This window comes from Vespula pensylvanica, chromosome 12 (genome assembly GCF_014466175.1).
Source record: "Vespula pensylvanica isolate Volc-1 chromosome 12, ASM1446617v1, whole genome shotgun sequence".
NCBI classification, from domain to species: domain Eukaryota; kingdom Metazoa; phylum Arthropoda; class Insecta; order Hymenoptera; family Vespidae; genus Vespula; species Vespula pensylvanica.
In genome coordinates, this window is record NC_057696.1 from 4,762,475 (window position 1) to 4,784,921 (window position 22,447).

General features: G+C 36.7%; 3 protein-coding genes and 1 long non-coding RNA gene across 8 annotated transcripts in view; 1 reads left to right on the forward strand and 3 right to left on the reverse strand.

Annotated features, from left to right (window-relative positions):
• Window positions 1–5,895, reverse strand: part of LOC122633332 — a 10,380-nt gene extending 4,485 nt beyond the window's left edge. Inside the window, exon 1 of the long non-coding RNA XR_006328083.1 lies at window positions 5,580–5,895. This is a non-coding gene — a long non-coding RNA (uncharacterized LOC122633332). The remainder of the gene's footprint in view (window positions 1–5,579) is intronic.
• LOC122633326 (TNF receptor-associated factor 4) overlaps window positions 1–14,320 on the forward strand; it is a 27,734-nt gene extending 13,414 nt beyond the window's left edge. For 3 of the 4 annotated variants that reach the window (XM_043821112.1, XM_043821110.1, XM_043821111.1), the window contains 5 exons: window positions 11,910–12,014; window positions 12,168–12,329; window positions 12,429–12,746; window positions 12,867–13,127; window positions 13,235–14,320. In XM_043821112.1, coding sequence (XP_043677047.1) covers window positions 11,943–12,014; window positions 12,168–12,329; window positions 12,429–12,746; window positions 12,867–13,127; window positions 13,235–13,588 — 1,167 coding nt within the window. In that variant the 5' untranslated portion in view covers window positions 11,910–11,942 and the 3' untranslated portion in view covers window positions 13,589–14,320. Of the gene's footprint in view, window positions 1–585; window positions 1,332–11,909; window positions 12,015–12,167; window positions 12,330–12,428; window positions 12,747–12,866; window positions 13,128–13,234 lie in introns of those variants that run through there. The other variant, XM_043821109.1, reaches the window with a different exon arrangement.
• Window positions 14,321–14,697: 377 nt separating this feature from the next.
• Window positions 14,698–16,521, reverse strand: LOC122633331 (probable DNA replication complex GINS protein PSF2). Its single transcript, XM_043821118.1, has 4 exons — window positions 15,503–16,521; window positions 15,272–15,380; window positions 15,045–15,206; window positions 14,698–14,960 (listed from the first exon to the last, which is right to left on the reverse strand). Exons 1-4 carry the CDS (start codon window positions 15,745–15,747, stop codon window positions 14,922–14,924), a joined length of 555 nt encoding a protein of 184 aa, XP_043677053.1. The 5' UTR covers window positions 15,748–16,521; the 3' UTR covers window positions 14,698–14,921.
• Window positions 16,522–16,571: 50 nt separating this feature from the next.
• LOC122633322 (adenosine receptor A2b-like) lies at window positions 16,572–22,221 on the reverse strand. 2 transcript variants are annotated; one of them, XM_043821099.1, is made up of 5 exons: window positions 21,807–22,221; window positions 21,186–21,347; window positions 18,508–18,719; window positions 17,304–17,882; window positions 16,572–17,218 (listed from the first exon to the last, which is right to left on the reverse strand). In XM_043821099.1, the coding sequence occupies exons 1-5, from the start codon at window positions 22,087–22,089 to the stop codon at window positions 16,802–16,804; spliced, it is 1,653 nt and encodes a 550-aa protein (XP_043677034.1). In that variant the 5' UTR covers window positions 22,090–22,221; the 3' UTR covers window positions 16,572–16,801. The 2 variants fall into 2 exon arrangements, with proteins under 2 accessions (XP_043677034.1, XP_043677032.1); XM_043821097.1 differs by having other exon boundaries at window positions 17,304–17,996.
• Between the last annotated feature and the right edge of the window lie 226 nt (window positions 22,222–22,447).

The window sequence follows — 22,447 nt, forward strand, 5'->3', positions numbered from 1 at the left end:
CGATTTAAAATCAACGACTGTCTAGAAATTTCGATATCTTACGCGTATAAATTAGAAAACACCGAGATTGAAAAGATATATTTTCGATTATATTCACAGACATTCCCTATCAAGTAATAGTCATTTTCTATAGATTATTCCGAAATAGAGATAGAAAAGTAACGGAAAAAGATCGAGTCAGTCAGTGATCTCAAAGGAACGATCAGTGGATCTGTGGTAGCAAAGGAAAATCACGGTTACATCGACTTGTGCCACATTGGAAGATTCTCTTCTTCATGTGTGTATATACATACGTGCTCGCGCACTTCTCGTCCATTCACCATCTTCCACCTTGTCTTTTTCTCTCTCTCTCTTTCTACCTCGATGGAGAATCGAGGAAAGAGGAAGAGAGGAGAAAGAGGATGACGTTAGATAGCTGAAGAGTCGCACGCGAGGGATGTAAAAGAGGAAAGAAGGAAAGAAAAAAAAAGAAAGAGAGAGAGAGAGTATGAGAAGAGGATATCATGAAAATTACACCGGTATCGTGCATATTTTGTAGCATGCAAGAAAAGAGAGAGAAAGAGAGAGAGAAATAGGGGGAGAGAAAGAGAGAGAACCGTTCCGCAGATTATTCTCTTTCTCTCTTTCTTTCTCTGTCCTCGTTCGTTCAAAGCCGTTGGCCGGGCCCCAAATCGTCTATCCTTGTTTCTCGTACGGGGCAAACTACTCGGCCCGTCGCTCTCACCTAAGTGAACCAATCACAGCGCTCGGTCCAGCGGGCCCGGCGCAGCTGTTCCTCGACGACGACTACTCGCTGCAGCTTGCGTTCAGTCTGTCAGAGAGAGCCGTGACGCGCAGACCATCGAGTTAGCAACGACCTAACCGAGATTTTCACTAACGCGTGGACTCATTCTCTCTCTCTCTCTCTCTCTCTCTCTCTCTCTTTCTCTCTTGTATGCGTTCTTCCTCCAGTTGAAACGCTCGAAGAAGAGACAGTGCGTGGCGGGAATTCGAATTCGTAGGATCGTAAATTTGTTGATTTTGTGATCGAGCGTCTCGATTGACTGCTCGATAAAAAAAATACGGGAAAAATCGGTGGGATCCAAGTGAAAGCGTCCTGTTGGAGAAGGGACGGTGGTGAGGAAGGAGAAGAAGGTGGTGGAGGAGTAAGCGAGAAAATGGTGCGCGGTTTGTCCCAGTGGACGAAGACCCTGAGCTTCCCAGCCAGAGTGTCACCACAGAGACCTGCCAAGGAGTCAAAGGGCTTTCAGGTCAGCCCTAGTGCCAGTCCTACTTCACCACCGAGTCCTATAAACGATACGATGGACAAGACACCGATCATTACCGACGAGGTTAGCTTCAAAATCTATTCAACTCGAAACACGTGTTCTCTGCCACGTTCATATTCCAATATTTTGAAATATTAATTTTAATTTACCTTATGACTAATGACGATCAATTACTCACACGTGAAATATCTCGTTTTTTTTTTCGTGAAAGTCGTAATTATACGATAAATACGCGAATATCGTAATCGTGACGTTAGAAAAGAATGATACGTTTGGCATTAACCCCCTTTCGATTCTTGATCTTGCTGAGATAAGTAAGTACTTACGTACGTAAACGTTCGCTCCCATTGCCGCTGAACCAGGACAGAGACTACTTTTTAATCGTTCCTGCTATTGTGTAACTAACGAACACAGAAAATATCTTTCGAGTCTTTTATATTCAATCGGATAAGATCTCTCTGATGGAAACGCATTAAAAAAAGTACTTCTTGCACGAAATTAATCGATCAAAGATAAACGATAGCTTCGATTATCGACTTTTTTTTATCAATACGCAATTGGTTGATTCTAATAAAGAAAAAAAAAAAAAACAAAAAAAAAAAAAGAAAAAAAAAAGAGAAAGAAAGAAAGAAAGAAAAAAAGAGAGATCCGTTTTTTATTGTGTCGTTAAATATCTTTTGTTTGCTGCACTTTATCACTTCAAACACACATATACACGTATGCACGCGGTTACCTCAGCCGATCGATTGATAAAACGATCACGGTGTTCCCCTCCCCCTGTGTCAACAAATCGTAAAGTAGCTTAACTCTTCGAAATTATTATAGTTTACAAAGAACCTGGATAGTTTTACAAGTTCTATTATACCTTCTAGTGCGAAGCATTCCTTAGATATGTGCTGTAGGACTTCGGTTTCAAGTTTATCAATGTACATGTTCGAGATAACGGTCTGTTGCCATTCGCTTATAATCGTCTTCAGACATCACTGGTTATGTATTTTGATGTTTCGTAGCAGACTATATATCATCTTTACCGTAACGTTCACTATCTCATAGACGATGCTTGTTTACCAACGCGGTCACAAATTATAAATTATTTTTCGCTTCTTTCACTTGAAAAGTAAAAAAAAAAGAAAAAAGAAAGGAAAAAGAAAACTGAGAAGAGATAAAGAGTCAGAGAGATCTCGAACGAATCGTTCACCCTGAATTTTTATTCGAACTGTGACGGATAAAAATAAAGCGAATGATCGACGCTAACAAATGTATTCCCATCGATCACGAATATGTATTTCTAAGAACATTGATAATACTATCGATCCAATACTCAAAGGAGTCCTTTATTATTCGTCTAAATATAACCAGCGTTACCCTCGACCCTTGCGACTTGGGACATTATAATCATCGAATAACGACAATGCAAAAGAAATCTGTAAGTATATGACAAAACAATTTGTGTATACGCATACATATGCACAAGTAGTAAGTGCGGTGTACGACGAAGCATTGAATGAATCGACAAAAGCCAATTATTTCGTTGATGTAAATAAAAAAAAGGGGAATGAAAGGAAGTCTCAAAGAAATTTAACAAATCCAACAACATAATTCGAGTATAACGAGACCATTGAAAAGAAATCGTAAGCCATGCTTACTTTGTGGCTCCAGTTCTATACACATACATACACACTCACAATCTAGACATTTTTTTACATCGATTCTATTCTCGCGAACAATCTCTTATCGAGGTAAATACGCGATTACGGGCTGATAGGACACATTATGGCACAATATACCTACACGGGAGACGTAAATCCATTTCCAATGTGTATGTTTATGTATTAACCTATGTGTAATGTGTGTGTACATTTCTTTTTTTTTATATTATACAAATACTCTTCTGTGGAATGTGTGTGTGTGTGTGTGTGTGTGTGTGTATATGCAGAGAATTTTATCATTGTGTATTATCATACAAACTAGAACGACATGAAAGTTTACTGTATTTGCACGAATCATGATCTGAATTACTATGTTAAATCAATACGAGACACGAATGGCATCTTTTCAGTCTTCCTTATCGTACACGCTTTACCTGATTATGTAATATATCAGTAGTAATTGATTTTAACTAAATACTTTGATTTTAGCAAGAAAGAAAGAAAGAAAGAAAGAGAAAAAAAGACAGACAGAAAAGGAAAAGAAAAAAAAGAGATTAAACGCATACATACACGCTTACCACGAAACTTGGAGCCATTGCCTTCTAGATCATAAAACCGGAATAAATATGAAACCTTACAAGTGTATCGCGATATTACAGAGCACGGAAGGATCTTAGGAAACCTGTTATATAGAAAAGATACACGATCTCGACTAGTTAACAGGGATGAAAAGAAGTCCTTTCCTAGTTGCAACGACTGGTTTCGCCTAACTACCAATAAAACAAGCGTGTCCTTTCGAATGAGAACTATCCTTGACGATGATGAAGTAGAATTTCCTACTTCGTGAAAAAAGTTTTTCCTCGTCTCGTTGTCGTGTCGTGACGTGTCATACTCAATTCAGTTACCGTTAATATATAATAGATATAAACATAGAAACGCTTAAAGAAACATAGAAGATGAGGATGAGGAAGTAAGAAATTTGTGTGAAGAAAAAGAGAGAGAGTTTCGTCGCGTCGCGAGTACAGCTGCCATTAATAGATAACAGATGAAATTGTCGGTTTGTTCGACAGTGAACGAAGAAGAAGGTTTCTTTAATCCGTAGATCTAAAAGCAGCTGCGAGATAGAATTATTCTATAGAATTCCCTTTTCTCTTTTTATCGCGACACTTTAAATATCTAGATAAATGTCGAGATATTTAAGGAACGATAATTTTTTATGATTCATCGTTATCCTTTTGTCAACCTTTTACCGGTCAAGAAAGCTTCCAAAGGTTCATTCTTCTTTTCAGTTATATAAACTTTACATTCCAAAACGATGAGTAAAAGTTAGGGAAAGATGAGTAAAACAAACGTATAGCGTGTCATTAAAGATCAAACGATTCGTTGACTTTTATCTCTCTCTCTCTCTCTCTCTCTCTCTCTCTCTCTCTCTCTCTCTCTCTCTCTCATTGGCGGAAGTTAAATCGAGTTTCGTAGGAAATATGCGGAGAAACGGAAATGGAATGCGGTTTGCATATATTTAAAACGGCATTATAAGAAAGAGCGATACGGTTGAAATTAACGCTCGGTAGATATTAATTCGAGCCTCGAGAGAACGTTTGTGCGAGTGGTATTGTTCCGTGAAAAAAAAATAAAAAAATAAAAAAATAAAAAAAATAAAAAAATATATAAAAAAGGAAAGAAAAAGAAAATATCAGTGAACCTTCCTTCGAGCATGCGTCTTTTCCACTCGTATCGATTATTCTCGCACCTTTTCTCGATTAGAATTCATAGAATTTTCACCCTATGGTTAAAAGAGGCTCGGTCGAGTCACGTTGACAAGCCGAACGTTTTCTTTTTCTCTCTCGAGCGGAGTTTATATCAAATACGTACAAATACACGTGCATAAGCGTGTCGTATATTTGGATTGGCGCGTTTCTCTCGCTCCTCCCTGCGGTCGATTTATTCTCGCACTGCGGTTCGTTCCACCAACAATGGACGCATGCAGGACTCACTTTCGCAACACGTGCGCCGCATTTGCGTCTCTCTTTGTAAGAGGGTACTTTTCAAAACAGGCAAACATTCAGGGGTGTGTATGCGTGCCGATGATAGTTCGGGTCTGGTTCTACGACGTGTAAGGCGAGAAGAACTGACACTCGGTGGTTTGTTCGCGTAAACATACTTTCGGAAGATAACAATAGAAATGTCCACGGGTGGTATCTCTGGCGCGTGCTACGGCATTACTCCGGAAGACTCATCTTTTTCCTTTTGTTTTTCCAATGGAATTGTGTAAACTGTTTTAAATTATCGTCTCGAATGTTTACGCGAACGAACGCGGCCAGAGTAAAGTTTTACGCAGGCTTTATGTTTCCGAAATCATTTAGATAGAAAGATTCGAACATTTTTTTCATGCAATTTCAAATCCGCAATAGTTTGATCGAATACAGTATGGAAAAGCTTTTATGATCCGTCCTATCTACATACTACGTATAACGGTCGTGATAATGATCAAAAAAATTATTAACGAAATCGTTAATTCTTTTCTGTTTATCCTAATTCGATGAGCACGGTCTACAAAATGATCTCTGAGGAGCGAAAAAAAGAAGAAGAAGAAAAAGAAGAGAAAAAAAAGCAAATGGGCATAGTTCTGAGTAGCCGCGATAGGTCAAAGAGTTGGACCCACCTTTCTGTCGAGCACGCGCGAGCGAAAAGCAGGCCCTATCCCACGAAGACGCACGAAGGAGTCCGAGCTCGTTCGGAAGCAGTCGAGGCCATCTGTTACGCTTGGTTCCCACGCTTCCGCCGCCGCCACCGCCACCGCCGCCGCCTTTCCCCCACTTTTCATCTTTGGAGCTCGTTCGCGGTGTTCACTACTCCCACCACCTCGAGTCTGCCGCCTCTTCGTCGGTGTTTTATTTTATACACCCAGGAAAGGCCTTTGCTCGTCTTCAACCGCCTCGCAGACCTAACCAACCAATGGGATTATGAAAAAAAAAAAAAAAAAAAAAAAAAAAACAAAAAGATGAAAAAAGAAACCAAAAAACCATCAAAAGGAAAAAAGTACTCGAAATTAATAATGTCACTCGTAGGACGATAGGAAGCTGGATCCACTTAACTCTTGAAATCCATGGCTCGTAGTAATTGCTGAGATTACGAAGTTATTATTGTTACGATTAGCTTTCCGAACAAAGAATGTATCGATTTAGTACTTTCAACTTATCTATCTACTATAATTAATTTATTGCCGATTAACTGAATCAATTCGAAAGAAATTTCTCTTGAAATATCATGCTAGGTATCTACCTTCTCGGTTTAATACAAGCACAACGATTCGTTATTAAGCTATGCGAGAGAGAGAAGAGTCAGCCGGCTCGTGACCCTCCTGACGCAGGAATGCGAGATAACGCGGATGGTTACGGGCAACCGTAATTACGGCGTGTTAATTTAAAAGCAAAAGACCCGCCTATCTTCCCATGGTGAGTGCCACGACCGGAAGTTCCGCGGTATTAGCCGTTCCTCCTTCGCATTGTTAAACGCATTCCATATGTCTGTCTCTTTCTCTCTCTCTCTCTCTATCTGTCTTTAAACTTTTTCTGCATTCTCTTGCTAGCTCGGTTGCTAGTTAGTCTGAGAAAAGTGTCTCTTGCTATTAGCTCGATTGTCGCATGGAAAATACGAAATGAAACGAACGTTTCTACGTTTATTGTCGTCGATCGTTATCATCGTCATCGTTACGATTATCAATAGATTTTTTCTCATCGTCTGTTGAAAACTCGCTATCGATAATCGATCGATAATCGATCGTTTCAAGTGTCACGTAAAAGTTCCGGACATCCGGGCAGTCTCGTTGCGTTATGTACCTCAAGTACGATCTCATCGATACTTGCACGGATATCCGTGCAACGTTGTATCACGTTCTAACTAACGGTTCTATTCGAAGCACGATCTTCGCGACGATGTTTGCATTGTCACATCAGCTATCTCGATCGTTTTATAAGCTATAGATAGCTATAGTATTATATATATATATATATCGCGAGTCTCAACAAAATGTCCAGTAGAAAAGACAATTCCTCTAGACAGGAAGTTTTCTTTGGCTATCTTTTGGAATGTAGCTTTCGTTAGAAATCAAAGTTGTCAAAGATAGATAGATAGAGAGAGAGAGAGAGAGAGAGAGAGAGAGAGAAAAAGAGAGAAAGAGAGAGCAAGAGCAAGAGCAAGAGAAAGAGAGAGATACATTAGCAATGCACGAATGTGTCGGTTACGCTTGAATTCAAACGGACAAGTTTTTCGTCGTGGAGGCACGCGACCTTGTCAGATCGGCGAACGGGAGAGGAGGAGGCGGTGTAGCATCCTGATCGTCGTTGTCCTCCTTGATCTCAAGCTATAAGACACACACGCTGTGATGTCGTCTCTTATGGTCAAGCAGCAGGTTTCTTTTTCTACGTTTAAGATCAATGAGAGAAAAAGAGAGAGAGAGAGAGAGAGAGAGAGAGAGAGAGAGAGAGAGAGAGAGAGAGAGAAACCGGGTTTGGAATTCATTAAGTTTGAAGAAAATGAATTAGTCGATGACGCTCTCTCGAATTTTTTTTCTTCGACGCGGCTCGATCAAACATTTCTTTATTTATTTCTTTTTTCTTTCTTTTTTTTTCTTCTCTTTCCTCGAACAGAAATTTGTAGAATTTTCTTCTACTATTCTATCTTATGAAACGGTAAAGATAATGAACGAAACGAGGACTTCTTTGAGGGAATCCTTTCATCGAAACCGAGGCTGTTTCCGTCGAGAAACGTCATGCCTCGTGATTCTCTTTGCTAGTGCTTGATCCTTCTTCTGACATCGAGGAAGGCAGCATCGCGTGCGAAAGGAAAACTTCCTGTCGGTTATGTACATGATACATATACAATATATATATATATATATATGGTATATATTTTATATATATATATATATAATCCTAGTAGAGTTTGTATGCGTGTATATACGCTTTCGAGCGGAAAGCCTTCGAACCCCATAAATTATTCTTCGTGGGTCGCCATTCAGGGATTTCAAAGAGCTCGTGACCCGTGAAGGAAAGAGAAAGAGAGAAAGAGAGAGAGAAAAAGAGAGAGGGACGAAGAGAGATCTTGGGGGAGGCAAAGAGGCGGAAGAAGAAAATTAACCCTTGACTGTTGAGTCGCTTGTCGCGCTCGAGAAACTCTCTTTCTCTTTTATTATTATAATACGTACATACTAATGATTATGAAAGTGGCCTAAGTTATATATATATATATATATATTAAAATTTTCTTTTTTATTATAAGGTAGCTCGATATAAAAATGTTAAGGATCAAGTTTCTCTATATTTTTTAATTCGGTCAGATTCATAATACACATACATATATATATATATATTTTTGTTATAAATCGTGATAAGACGAAATCGTGTGTAATTAATAATCGATCGCCTCGATTCAATCCTTGTTACGTCATTACTTTATCATATAAAAAAAATTTTTCTCGCAAATATTGATCTCGATCATAACTTATCTCCGATAAGCGTAGAGATCTTCTAAGCACAATATTTGCGCATATCATCGATGCTACTCGCGGTATAAAGAAAGAAGTGGAACGCAAGGATCGTGTCCGTTATTTCGATGTGACGTCACACGGACTTGTAACTTAACGCCCGAGGGCTAACCAAGCGTCGTTGGAACGCGCCTAACGTCGGCAATACTAATTTGTTCTCGATAAGAGCAAGATCAGGACCTTGGAGGACCTTTATTCAAGGATCCTATATACATATATATACATACATACATACATACATATATATATATATATATATATATATATATATATATGTTGATCCAACTTCGCACTTCTTAGTAGGATACATTCGCGTCATGTCTCTCAATGATATAGAACTTGAACTTTGTACTAACTAACAAGTTGTATTTCATCTCGTTGTAATGACAACGATAATGATGACGTTAACGTCGACTGATTATTATTATTATTATTATTATTATTATTATTATTATTATTATTATCGATTGCAATCACTTTTTTATGGGATACATCCTCGAACGAGTTCTGCAAACTTTCTTATCTTACGTAACGTCATTCGGTAGTTAACACGATTTTCGGCGGTCGTTTTTCGCAACAGCAGCAGCTGCTGCTGCTGCTGCTGTTACTACTACTTACAAGATCCACCAAACTGAGGGACATACATCATCGTGTCATATTCAAGGTGTTACACGAGTTATGTAAGCCGACGTACGAGATCGTTACTCTCCGACGTTTCTTATTCTCTTTTAATCTCCGACAGTTCCTTACTTTTGAACAAGTACGTAAATGTCCATTGATAATTATCATTGATCACCGATAACAAAGATAACGAGATGAACGACGTAAATGGATGTATAAAGGAAACGAATGGGATTACGTAGGAGCAGAAATAAGAAATAAGAAAATGATGGAAATTAACGAGAGTCCGTTTTTAGGATCAGGAATAAAGGAATTATTTGTTCTACTGAGTTAGCCTCGCTTGCGGAGAATACGTGAGCATTTTAAGATCATAAACAGGGCGTCTTCTTCTACGAAGGCTGTCAAAGATCAAAGATCATATACCGCCGAGTTTAAAAGCGCGTGAAGCGAACACGTTAGGGGAGAGGATTCGAAAGAGAATACACGATGTGTCTTTCAAAATCAACTTTCAAACGCGTTCGGTCTGATAAAATTAAATATCATCGACCCTAGATAAAAAAAATATACTTTTCTATTAAGAGAAGAAAGGCAAAAAAAGAAGAGGAAGAAAAATAGTTCATCGTAAAGTCAAATAGGAAAAATATTTGGATGTGTCGTAAAACAAGGGTTTTATTAATTTTACTTACCTAATATATATACATACACACACACACATATATATATTTTTGTCGCAATCCTGAAACTTTGCGAGGCAGGTCTGTCTTTTCCATTCCTGGTCAGTGTTTATATCTCGCCGGCAGCGGCTGGTTGCGTTAGGTTCCTCGACCTTGCTGGTCGTGCAGGTTTCAACTTGCAAGCACCTCCAGACATCGCGAGAATATACCGGGTGTGTCCGCACGAGAAATGCAAATTCGACGTGGCTGTTCTATCGATGCCGCTATTGCCATTAGTCGGTTATAAATCTTCTGTGTCGATTCTGCTTACGACGAATTATTTTTATCGTCGGGTCGTTATCCTACGAATAATAGATTATGTACATAACTATCGTATCGTATATCAGAATCAATGTAGATAAATTTTGTTTGCCGATGTGATGGCACCTTTAAACGAGTCCGAACGCTCGTGTTGTTTTCGAAGGAACGAAACAACTCCTCCCACGCGTTCTCTTCCGATCGTGGCATCGATGACAACAGGATCGAACGAATGGATATGTATATACCTTCGTTTCGTTTCTCGGTTTATAAACTAAACTATCGAATCTCGTTTTGACCGGACCATCGAAATAATTCGCCATTTTAAATTCTAAATTGTTATAGATACGATTGCGATTAGTAGTCGAGTTGAAAGAAAAAACTGGGATATATTCTGAGCTTAACAGCCACCACCCGCTTGGTCTTAGCACGGGGCATAGTCTCCTGCATCGAACGAGCTATTATGTATCACTATTTCCAACATATATGTGTGTGTGTGTGTATGTATATATGTTGGACCTTCGAGTTCCAAGAAATATGCACGTTTACGTTCGAGAATCAGCTGCTTTTTCTTTATAATCATCTGCAAGGTACCTAACGATTGGATTCTTCAAAGATTAGGTCGTTTTCTTTCGGGAATTGTACTTCCTCTTCATCGATTCGCTGTTTGTTTCTTTTCGAATGGCCTATTGTTGTTAACACGTCGAAAGTTTCTTTAACAATTAAAGTGAAAGTTCCGTTAGTTAGGTTTACTGTTATACGAAAACCTTAAAGGAAATCTTATAATTAAAATATAATTAAATATAAATAAAATATAATCTTATCTTAAATAAAAAATTAATAGTGACATAACCCCGCACAAACGTTATCTCTTCCCGCTTATAACATTTATTTATTTTCCGTACGACCTCGGGAAAGATAATTTATTCAATCTCATCTGTCATCTTTTGCATTCCTCTTATGTACATAGGAGTCATGTACAGGTTAACATTCCTGCATAATATCATTTCTTTCGAAGATTATGCTTTCTTTCTTCGTACGTCCTTCTATTCTCATTTTTTAATTCTTTCTATTAATACATATACATAAATTCATATATATATATGTATATATCTTTTTCTCGATGCTTTTTCTGAAGTTTTATGCAATTAAGCGCGACGAATAAGGTAAAGTGAGCAGCGGGACCGCAAAATAGATTACGCAAATCTAACGGATCTCAAGAGAGCGACGCTATGTACTCTGTTGGATACGCTCGACGACGTTCATTATGTTACCATACTTATCCTAATTACATCATTTGCGAAAAGTTTATCAAAAAATAATTTTTTCTTTTTTCCCTGATAAAACAGGTGAGAAAATTTGTTTATGGGATAGAGTTAAAAAAAAAAAAAAAAGAAATAAAATTCGATGTCACAGTGACTTCCTTTTCTCTCGTTTGTTTTTTTTTCTCGCCTTTTTAAAACTAAGCAAGCGGATATATATCCGTCGCCTAATTAATTCCTACCCACGTTCTAAAAAGTCCGAACGTTGGAATTAAATCGAGGAGGTATCGTTGTTTAGTCGTAGATCTGAGTCAGAGTCCGTAACTAATAAAGGATGATAATCTCGAAAACGAGGCTGATTCGTTCCTCTCTTTGAATCGCGCCACACGAGGTACCTTCCTCTTTGTCTTAAAAAAAAAAAAGAGTGAAAGAAAGAGAGAAAAAAATATGTAAGAATCAATTAACCGAGCTTCTCATTTCGAAGCGAAGAGAGACTACAATAGACGTCATATCTTTTTCTCTTTCTCGTAGAAGAAATACATAGAAGCTAAGAATATACTGATAGAGAATCTTCTCTCGTTTGCTTCTTACAGAATTTCCACGACTTGGAAGCTGAAAAGGCAATAATGGGATCCATTGTTTATTGCATACATCACAAGGATGGTTGCAAATGGTCGGATGAATTAAGAAAATTAAAGGTATCGTAGTAACTTTCCTTCTTTTAAATAAAATATCTTAATAAATATAATATGCATGAAGAAAAAAGAACGAGAAAGAAAAAGAAAAAGAAACGAACGAACGAACGAACAAAATATAACAAATAAATAACAAAGATAAATAATAAATAATAGGCTCACTTGAACACCTGCAAACACGATGCAGTTCCATGCAGTAATAAATGTGGTGCAATGATACCGCGTGTATTGATGGAGGACCACTTGAAATATACTTGCGCCCAACGGAGGGCACGCTGCGATTTTTGTGCCAAAGAATTTACGGGCCACACCCTCGAGGTACATTACTAAAAAGCAATTACTAAAATGATTATTAGCCGTGGCTATTGTTAAGCGTCGAGCGTCTGCATTAAATACTTTCTCGTTGTCTCCTTTTAGAAACACACAGGTACATGCGGATACGAGCCGTTGTACTGTGAGAACAAATGTGGAATGAAAGTTCAAAGAAGACACTTAGGCCAGCACAAGTTGGGTGAATGCGCCAAGAGATTGGTTGCTTGTCGTTACTGCAACAAGGAGTTTGTCTATGATACGCTTGGTGCTCATCACGCCAAGTGCGGCCGTTTCCCAGTAGCCTGTCCTCATCGTTGTGAGACCGCAGTTTTACCGAGAGAAGATCTCGAAGTTCACCTTAAAGATCATTGCACGACTCATTTGCTCTCGTGCACGTTTAAGGACGCCGGCTGTCGCTTTAAGGTACTTACATTCATTTTTTTGTTTTTTCCCTTTTACAATGCTCTTAATTAATTAATGGCTTAACAGTTTGATACCTGGACAAATAATATCCTAACGCTGATGATTCTTCTCTTTTTCTAGGGTAACAGATTTTCTTTGGATAAACATCTAGAGGAATCAGCGAAAATGCATCTCAGTCTAATGTGCAGCGTGGTGACGAAGCAACAGCATCAGATAACGAGTCTCAAGTCTGCAATCAGTAAACTTTCGTTGAATTTTACTGGCACTCTTATATGGAAAATTACGGATTACACAGCTAAGATGTCCGAGGCAAGGGCCAAGGAAGGAATGGAACTTGTCAGTCCACCCTTTTACACTAGTCAATACGGATACAAGCTGCAGGTTATTATTCATTATCATTTATATATATATATATATATATATATATATATATATATTTCATAGTTGACTCCTTCAAGTTTATGATCTATCTTCGATTAATATTACAGGCTTCGGTTTTCTTAAATGGAAACGGAACCGGCGAAGGCAGCCACATTTCTATATACATCAAAATTCTACCTGGAGAATACGATGCTCTATTACGATGGCCATTTTCTCATAGCGTGTCCTTCACTATGTTCGATCAAACGGTCGTAGCAGAAAAAGCTTGCAATATCGTTGAAAGTTTTATACCTGATCCTACTTGGAAAAACTTTCAAAGGCCCAGTCGTGAACCAGATTCACTTGGTTTCGGATTTCCACGATTTGTCTCACACGAAATGGTTAAAAAACGACATTTCGTAAAGGACGACACAATGTTTATCAGAGTTAAAGTAGACCCTAGTAAAATTGTCGCTGTTTAAGAATATCGTCGAGGATTATCGAAGAAAACATCTTTGATTACAATGAGATCGTTTTCTTTTTAATACATGATAGTGTGCTCGAATATCGCATATGTGTGCTTTACAAGAGAAATTTTTAAATATCGTTATATTCATTCGTTGACAAATTGTTAAATGATTTAAAAGAAATCGAGCGATATTCGTGAAGAGAGATTTGATGAATATTATTCGTTGATATTCGATCCCTATACTTTGTGATAATGGTACTTCAGAGATAGAAAATATGGTACTTATAGCAGAGACTGCTAAAGAATTTATTAATTTGCCTAAGTATTATTATACTATAGAATATAGTTGCAATTCTTTCTTTCTTTTTTCTTCTTTTTTTTTTTTTTTTAGATATATATAAATCTACACATGTGTACTTACAAATTAATATTGTTATTGGCAATTTGAAATTCAGATATAATTTTGATCCAATCTTTTTTTATATGTGCAAACTATATTTATAGTATTAATAATTTATTGATATTACGAAGTGCTACTTATGCTGCCGATATTCTTTTGATAAAGCATACACCTTTTTTATACCCGTATTTATATCTACATATAATCGAAAAGAAATTATTTTGTACGATTTATATAAGCAGCTCCAGACACAACGAATTTTAATAACACGTCGCGATTTTGCCACCAAATATTAGTACGTTACAATCTTATATACGATACGTATTAGAAAGAATTACACTTCTGTTACTTCGTTTTTTTCTTTTAAATATATATATATATATATATATATATATATGCATATATATATATATACATACACATATATGTTACGACGACATTCGAAGTTATTTCTAATTTAATGACTTTTACACGTTTCGTACGTATATATTAATAGTAAGTCACTGTAATTTATGAATATCAGTTTTCTCGTTTTAAAGTTTACATTTCGATTTTATATTACAAGTGGCCTTAGAGTTATATATATATATATGTTCATATATATATATATATATATATATACACACACACATAAGTATTTATCTGTAAGACATCAAATCAAAGATGATTAAGGGACTGTATACTATAAGATGTAAATAATGTGAGAAACCATAGAACATGGATGGAAGAGGTGTACCACTGTAAATACGCATTTAATAACGATAGTAATAATGAGAACATGTGATTGAGATGCTAGTGACTGTATGATGTACTGAGATAAAGTAAATTAAGTAATAAAATTATTCTACAACACTCGTATGGAAAAAAAAATATATATATATATATATAGATACTATTATCGATGATCCTTATCCTTGCCTTTATAAATGACAAAAATGTAGTATTTTCATTGAGATGCAGTTGTACTTCCTGTACTGTTACTACTCTGTAAAATGAAAAGACAAATTATTACTTTTATAAATTATTAAAACTATACCACGTTATTCTTGACATTAAAATTATTACGTACAGATTGAATTCTTAATATCTGATCTAAAGTATGTGGTAATAATGGACGTATACTATTGATTTCCATCATAGTAAGATGATCAAGTCTTGCATGAGAACTATCGCTCTTTATGAATGAGTCTACAGACGTTCGTAGTTTAGACATTCTTAAATCCCATATATCCTAAAAATACGTTTAGTAACAATGATTTCACCTAACTAGTTTTTCCTTAAAGAATCTGTACATACTTTTACCGCTGTTCTTATTTTTTCTGAATCATGTATATCGTCATTGGCTACGCTTAGCAAAAGTTGAGCCTCATCCATATAATGACTGCTTGGCATTTGTGTGAATAATCTAACAATAATTACGACGAACGTATTTAGAAACAAGACAACGTTCATTGTAAAAGAAAAAAAGCAAAAAAAAAAAAAGGAAAAGAAAGAAAGAAAAAAAAGAAAAAAAATTGAAATGTTTACTTGGACAATTTCTCTGTCTCTGCAACTTCTTCTAAATTTTCGACTTGCATCCATTCTGGATTAAGAATACGACATCTTTGTTGTTGTTTTAAATTTACAGCCAGCCAAATCGGCACTTTTGCAGGTAAACCAGCACGAAAAGGTCCTATAGTACCGGAGATCAAGTGTATTGCACCGAAACTAAAATTTGGCACTATCGTAACGAGCTTTCTTTCTGCCAAAAACACCACTTCGCTTGGATTCATTGTTATTTTTACTTTTTTAGCGCATTATCAAAGATCCTTCGAGAAGAAAATTAGTTTACTCGTGTTTTGTTACGGCAAAAACGTCGCGTGGTTGACGCATACATGCAACAGGTGCATTCGACTAAAAACGCGCGGGTTTTTATGGGGGTCGCCATCTTTCTTTCAAATAATTAGTTCGAACGTTCTCCACCAGATAGCTCGTTGTTGAAGCGGTTAAATTCAAATCATTTTTATTCGCTAGTAAAAGTATACCGTACGCTTCGAATACTCAAAATTCATTTCGATTACATTTATTAATACAGCTCAGTGATGTAATAATATGTAATATTCGTTGTACATAACGTAAGTTATGACGAATATATATAATAAATTTAATTCGATAATTTGTATGCTAGAATACACGTATCTCGATTAGACACAACATCATTCAAGTATTTATACAACTACATGTTTTAGTTCGTAAAACATATGGATTATTATTATATCTTTACATGCACGTTACGAGAAAACAATTCGGGACATTCAATGAGATCTTAAGTTTCGTCATGGATATGTTTTAGTAACTTATCATAAATAATTTGTCGATATTCATAGAAGAATAGTTTTTGCTTTGATATATACATAGACATGCCATCCATATTTTATGGTCGATGAATGATACGAGTAAATACCGATCTTCGTTGCGCTGGAAATTTAGAACTTGAAAGAAGGATTAAACGTAAACCTAATCAGTAGGGTCAGTCGATGTTAATTTTGTACGAACAGTCTTAACGATTATAACGTACCTCGGGATAAAACAGTATATATATATATATATATATATATATATATATATATATATATATATGGTTCCTACGAATTATATATTACGCGCAATGAAGAATTTTCTGAGCACACGTAGTACGAACATCGAACATTCGAATATCGCGCATTTCTATTTGACATAGATCATCGACCAATCGGATCAGAGTCAATCAACGAATTACATTCGTATGCATGCAATGCATTATCGTATATATATCGTTGAAACCATAAATTATTCTCTCGAAAGGGATTATCCTCCCTCGTCCTGCCTCTCGTTCGAATTCACCTCACATTTATCTCGATTCGACACAGTTCGATTCACATCCGCCTCTATTATGAAAATCGAGGTGGGTGGGAGTTCCTCGAAACGATCGGAACGATCTACTTCCGACGATGTTGGAACGGTTGCGAGAGCTTTATAAATTTGTAATTCCATTTGCGAATCCTCCCTTGATGGAGTATCAGCAGATTCGGAACGTTCCAAGGAACTTCTTTCATACGTGGAGGAAGGACTATCCTCGTTTAAAGGATACTCGCTGCTGCTACGTAGTTTTTCTTCGCTCGGCGAGGAACTCGATGAAACCATTGGCTCGTTACGTTCCTCTTTGTCACGAATGGAAGATGCCCGACTCAAGGAAGACGTTTCTTTAGCTTGGAAATCCGTCACCTTAACAACCATTGATCAATTTACCAAGCGATTACAAAGGTTCGATTATATATACGTAGATGAAAACTCTAATAGAACGGATTACCTGTCTCAAAAGACTGGACCTTTCTTTTCTAATCGGCAAAGTACCAACGAAGGATTGTCTTTGAAACTGTCTCTGCGAACCAGCCAGGGATCCTCTTTCGTGAATGACGTTAACGACGCTAGACTTAACTTCGCCGTTCGAAAATAATAGACGCCAGTAATTCTTCAGAGCCTCACGGAAGTCTTTGAGATGATAAGCATAGAGAAGAGGATTTCCGACTGAATTTAAGTGAGACAAAATGATACAGAGATTCATGAAGAACTCGTTGACTTGGCAACGCGGACAGAAAGCCATCACGCAGTTTATCGTGTAAAGAGGGAACCAACAGATGATGAAGAATATTACTATGTGGGATAGATTTTGTGTGGCCTTGACATCGCGCTTGAAACGTTGCATCGTCCCGGTCGTGTGATGGTTACCGCTAACACCAGCACCACCACCACCACCACCAGCAGCACCAGTACCAGCACCAGCACCAGCACCAGTAACACCAGTGGCCAAAGTAGTACCACCAGCAAGACCAGAGATGCTACCACCACCGCTACGACGTCCTGGATTCATCGTGACTATCTGCTGCAACTGAAAGCATCCCGTCGATCGTGTTTTCCCATCGAGCAAACGGGACCGGTACTTAGCGTCTTTCGAAGTTCGTCGTTCCGTCTTAACCCCCGAATCCAAAAAGGGACTTTTCTCCTGAATTTAAACAACGTAATTCAATTTAGAATTTACAATATATGTTGAATGATAGAAGATCTATTGAAATAGAAAGAGAGAGAGAGAGAAAAAGAGAGAGAAAGAGATTGCCTTGAATGCTCCCAAGCATGTATGCATGCATGTATGCATGTATGTATGTAGATACGTATGCTAAAAAGGAAGAAAGAAAGAAAAAGATAGTTAACAGTTTAGTTTCTGGTATTTCTTTTTTTCTTTTTTTTTTTGCATTTGAGGGTTAAGCGCTGCTACGGTATATTACCAAAAAAAAAAGAAGAAGAAAAAAGAGAAAAGAAAAGAGACAACTTTGAAATTTCGATAAGAATACAAGTCGATTATTACGTTCGAATCTATTAAAGATAAGAGAGATATCTAATCTTTCTAACTCGAAAGCGATGTACGAAGGATTAAAACTTTTCGAAGAGATCGCGAGTGGGCGGGGCGGGGCAGGGTGGGTGAACTCCGATGATTCCTTGTATCGAGGGAGACTGACCTGCTTTACGACTACCCTGTAGATAAGGGCGTAAAATGCGACGATTAATAACGCTGGGAATATGATGGTAGCGAAATAGAGGAAGACCAGATAATCGTAGTCCATCACCTGAGTGAATATACACTTCTCGTCGGATTTTTTTCCAGCGTTCCATCCGAAAAGTGGTAAGAAGCCTACCAATGTCCCGGTGATCCAACATACGCAGATTATACCTGAAAAAGAAATATCCATTTAAACGGACGACACATTTATCTTCTATTTATCTTATCGTTTCTTCTCTCTTCTTCTTTTTTCGCTTTTTTTTTCTTTCCTTTTCTTTTCTTTTAGAGAAAAGTGAATGTTACTTTCTGAAAAAGAAAAAGAAAAATAGCAGAGATATCGTTTGATTTCACGCGTACTCGAGAAAAGAACATCATCGATCCGTGCCAAAAGCAAACATACACTTTTTCCTTTTTCCCCTATCCAACTTCATACACGTATGCACGCACAAACACACACGCACACGCATACACGTACAGCGTGTTATCGTTCGAACGAGCTCGTAATTAAAATCAGCCGTGCCATATACAGGCGAAACGCTTCAATTAATTGCTGTTACGTAGTTGGAGAAAGAAGAAAAATAAGATAGAACGGGAGAAAGAGCGAGAAAGAGAAATAGAGAGGAAGAGAGAGAGAGAGAGAGAGAGAGAAAGAGAGAGAGATGATTTAATTGATTTTCTTTCAGCACGTTTCAAGTTTACACACGACGAACTGCATAATTCGAATACAAACGAGATGAAGAAGAAAAAAAAAGTAAAAAAAGAAAAAAAAAGAAAAGGAAAGAAAAATTAATACTTTCTCCAACTAATCATAGGATCAATCGTCGATGGAAGTAATTCGTGAAACGTGGATGAATCAAGTCCGGGAATTTATCGATTCGAAAGAAAGTGAAAATCGAGAAAGAATCGCTCTCCGTTGGGAAATCGAATGAACGGGGGAAATGGTTGCTCGTACTTTTAGCGAACTCTTTCTCTCTTTCTTTCTTTTTATTCATTTTTTCTCTTTCTCTCAGATCGATTTTCACAGCTAAGTTCTTTTTCTCTTTCTCCCCTATCCAATATCGATTTTCTTAATTAATTTGCCTTTACACGTAGCATAATCCTTATCTAGTTCAACGATATTCTATACTTTTGATTGTTAACACATATATACGTATATAATACATTTGTATATACTTCATTTTATTATATCGAACATATATACACACATATATATATATATATATATATATATATACATATATATATAGTTCAAAGAATCTCTAGTAATGACTCTTTACAGAGTGATAGGACAATGATTCTTGTACCCAATTGAATCAGAGAAACTTGGAAGGACAATGTTTCTTGTATTCAATTGAATCGGAGGAACTTGGATGTTCCGAGTATAATTGTGCGGATGACATTAGAATTCCATGTGCGTGTTTAGAAACGTCGAGTAACGAAGCAACAATTAGGCTTTCTACACCCGATGAGTATAGGCGACGGAGAAAGATAATCTCTTTAGAGAATTAAAATGTAATTTCTAAAAATATTATCTACTGAGAATGTTAATTCGCATGGGTATTCGTGAAAAATTAATCGTCTTTCTACTTCGTTAATTAAATAAGAAGAAAGAAAGAAAAAAAAGATAAAGAGAGGAGGAAAATAAAGAAAAAGAAAAATGATGAACGTCAAAACAAAATAAAAGAACTTTCGTCTTATTTCGTGTCTCGTTACTATATATATAACACGTTGAAATTTCATTTCGAAGTTAGTTTTTTCCATTAGAGTACTTCGAATGTCTTTCAGACAAGTAGCAGGTGCTATTCGATACAATATCTTTGCGCATAGGTTGAATTAAATAAAGTTTTACAAGCTCCTTTGCAATATCGAACTATTATGAGTATCGATCTGAATGATCTTTTTCGCTTTCCTTTTTTTTTTTTTTTTTTGAATTAAAATATACGAGAAATATAATCATCGAATAAGTAGCAAAAATTTTTCGAATTTTTCTATGAGCAACATAGCAGAATTTGATCTCCTTTCTTTCTATTTAAGGAAATAGTTTACGAGCTTGGAATACTTTATAGGCATCTCTGTAGGCATACATAAGTTGGTGAACATTCACACTCCTCCCCCTCACACACATACACGCAAACAGAGAGAACTTTTGAAACTTATGTTACTCCTGAAACTCGTATAATTGCGAGTGTCGTTGTAATATCATTTCGTACTTCTCCTTGATCAAATGAACTTGGTACGAGATAAAGAGAAAGAGAGAGATCATGCAAAATTCCTTTCCAAGAAGCAAACTAGTTGGCTTAATTAGATCCAACACAACGAATGCAATTGAGTCGGTGCAATTAATCAATATCTTTAAAACGTTACTCTCCTTTCGAGAGAAAAAGAAAAGAAAAGAAAAGAAAAAGTGTAATTCGTTTTAACGTCCGACAAATTGTCGGTCTTTTCTACTTAACGTGCTCATTTTTTATCATTCAAGCAGAGAAACATTTTTCTGTTTCTTTTTCCTTTTTCTTTTTTTTCCCTGTCCTTATTCTCGAATACTTGTCTGATATAATTCTATTTCTATCGAAAACATCGACTTCGAAGAGGTCTCCTACGAAAATAAAAAATCTCTGCTCTGGTTATTTTCATCCTCACCTATGGCAGTTTTCGTGCGAACAGTACGAGAATATCCCATGGGATGAAGAATAGCCCAATAACGATCTACGGATACTGCCACGAGGCAAAAGATACTGATCGTGCAGAGTACAACGAGCACTGAGACTGTGAAGAGACAGGCGTGTAAATTTGTTGGTAGACCTGTGAAAAAAAGAAGAACAAGAAAAAAAAAAGATGAAATAACTTTTTTTGAATTTTGATGAAAACGTGATTACAACAAGAGGATAAATAAAAATTATATTACGTATCAATTATTCAACCCCTCGTTGATCGATCAAGAATACACGCACATACAATCTCTCTCCGTTCTGTACTACTCAAGAAACGTAGACTAATCTGAATAACGTTTTTAACGGTGTAGCTCGTTTATGATGCAAGCATAGAATTAACGTTTCCTTTCGATCAACCATATTACGTTAACTTGTGTTACGTCACAGATCGCACGATCTTTTAAAACGCTAATGTGAATCTCGCTGTTGTATGTGCGCGCGTAGATATATTAAATCAAAGATATTGAGATATACGATAAGAAATTAACAATGAAATATAGAATTAAAAGTATAAAGTTATGTCTGAGAAAAAGCTTCGCACGTTACGAACCTATACTGGCGAGTATGGCAAAGGGTATGGCAAATAGACCAACGAGAAGATCGGCCGTTGCCAAAGAGATGATGTAGTAATTCGTACGTCTTCGTAATTTCTTTTCCTTGCCGAAGACTATGATGACCAGACCGTTTCCAAATACGGCACAGATAGCAACGAGTATTTCACAAACGGTGTAGGGTAAATTAAGTTGATCGTAATTCGTATAGGAAGTGTTGAAGGTGCTGACAGTGTAATTTAAATTGTCGGATAGCTCGGTAAAGTTTGATGGAAATTCCATCACGATCTTATCTTTTAAAAATACAGAGTTATCCTTTCTTCTCTTCGAGTTTTTTCCTCTCCTCCCTGCGTCTATTTTCTTCCTTATTTTTCTTTGCCTTTTTTTCGCTCTTCTGCTCTTTCCTTTTCTACGTTTCTTTCTTCGTCCTTCGTCGTCGATTTTTCTTTTCTTTTCTTTTCTTTCTTTCTTTCTTTCTTTCTTTCTTTCTGTTTTTATTATTATTATTATTACTTTTTCTTTTTTTTTTTTTTTTTTTTAATGGCCTTCGCGTGAGACCACAAAACCTTTTCTATCTTTCTCTCGTCAATCGACACGCATTTTTTCTAGTGACCGAAAGAAAAGGTCCGCTCGTTCACGA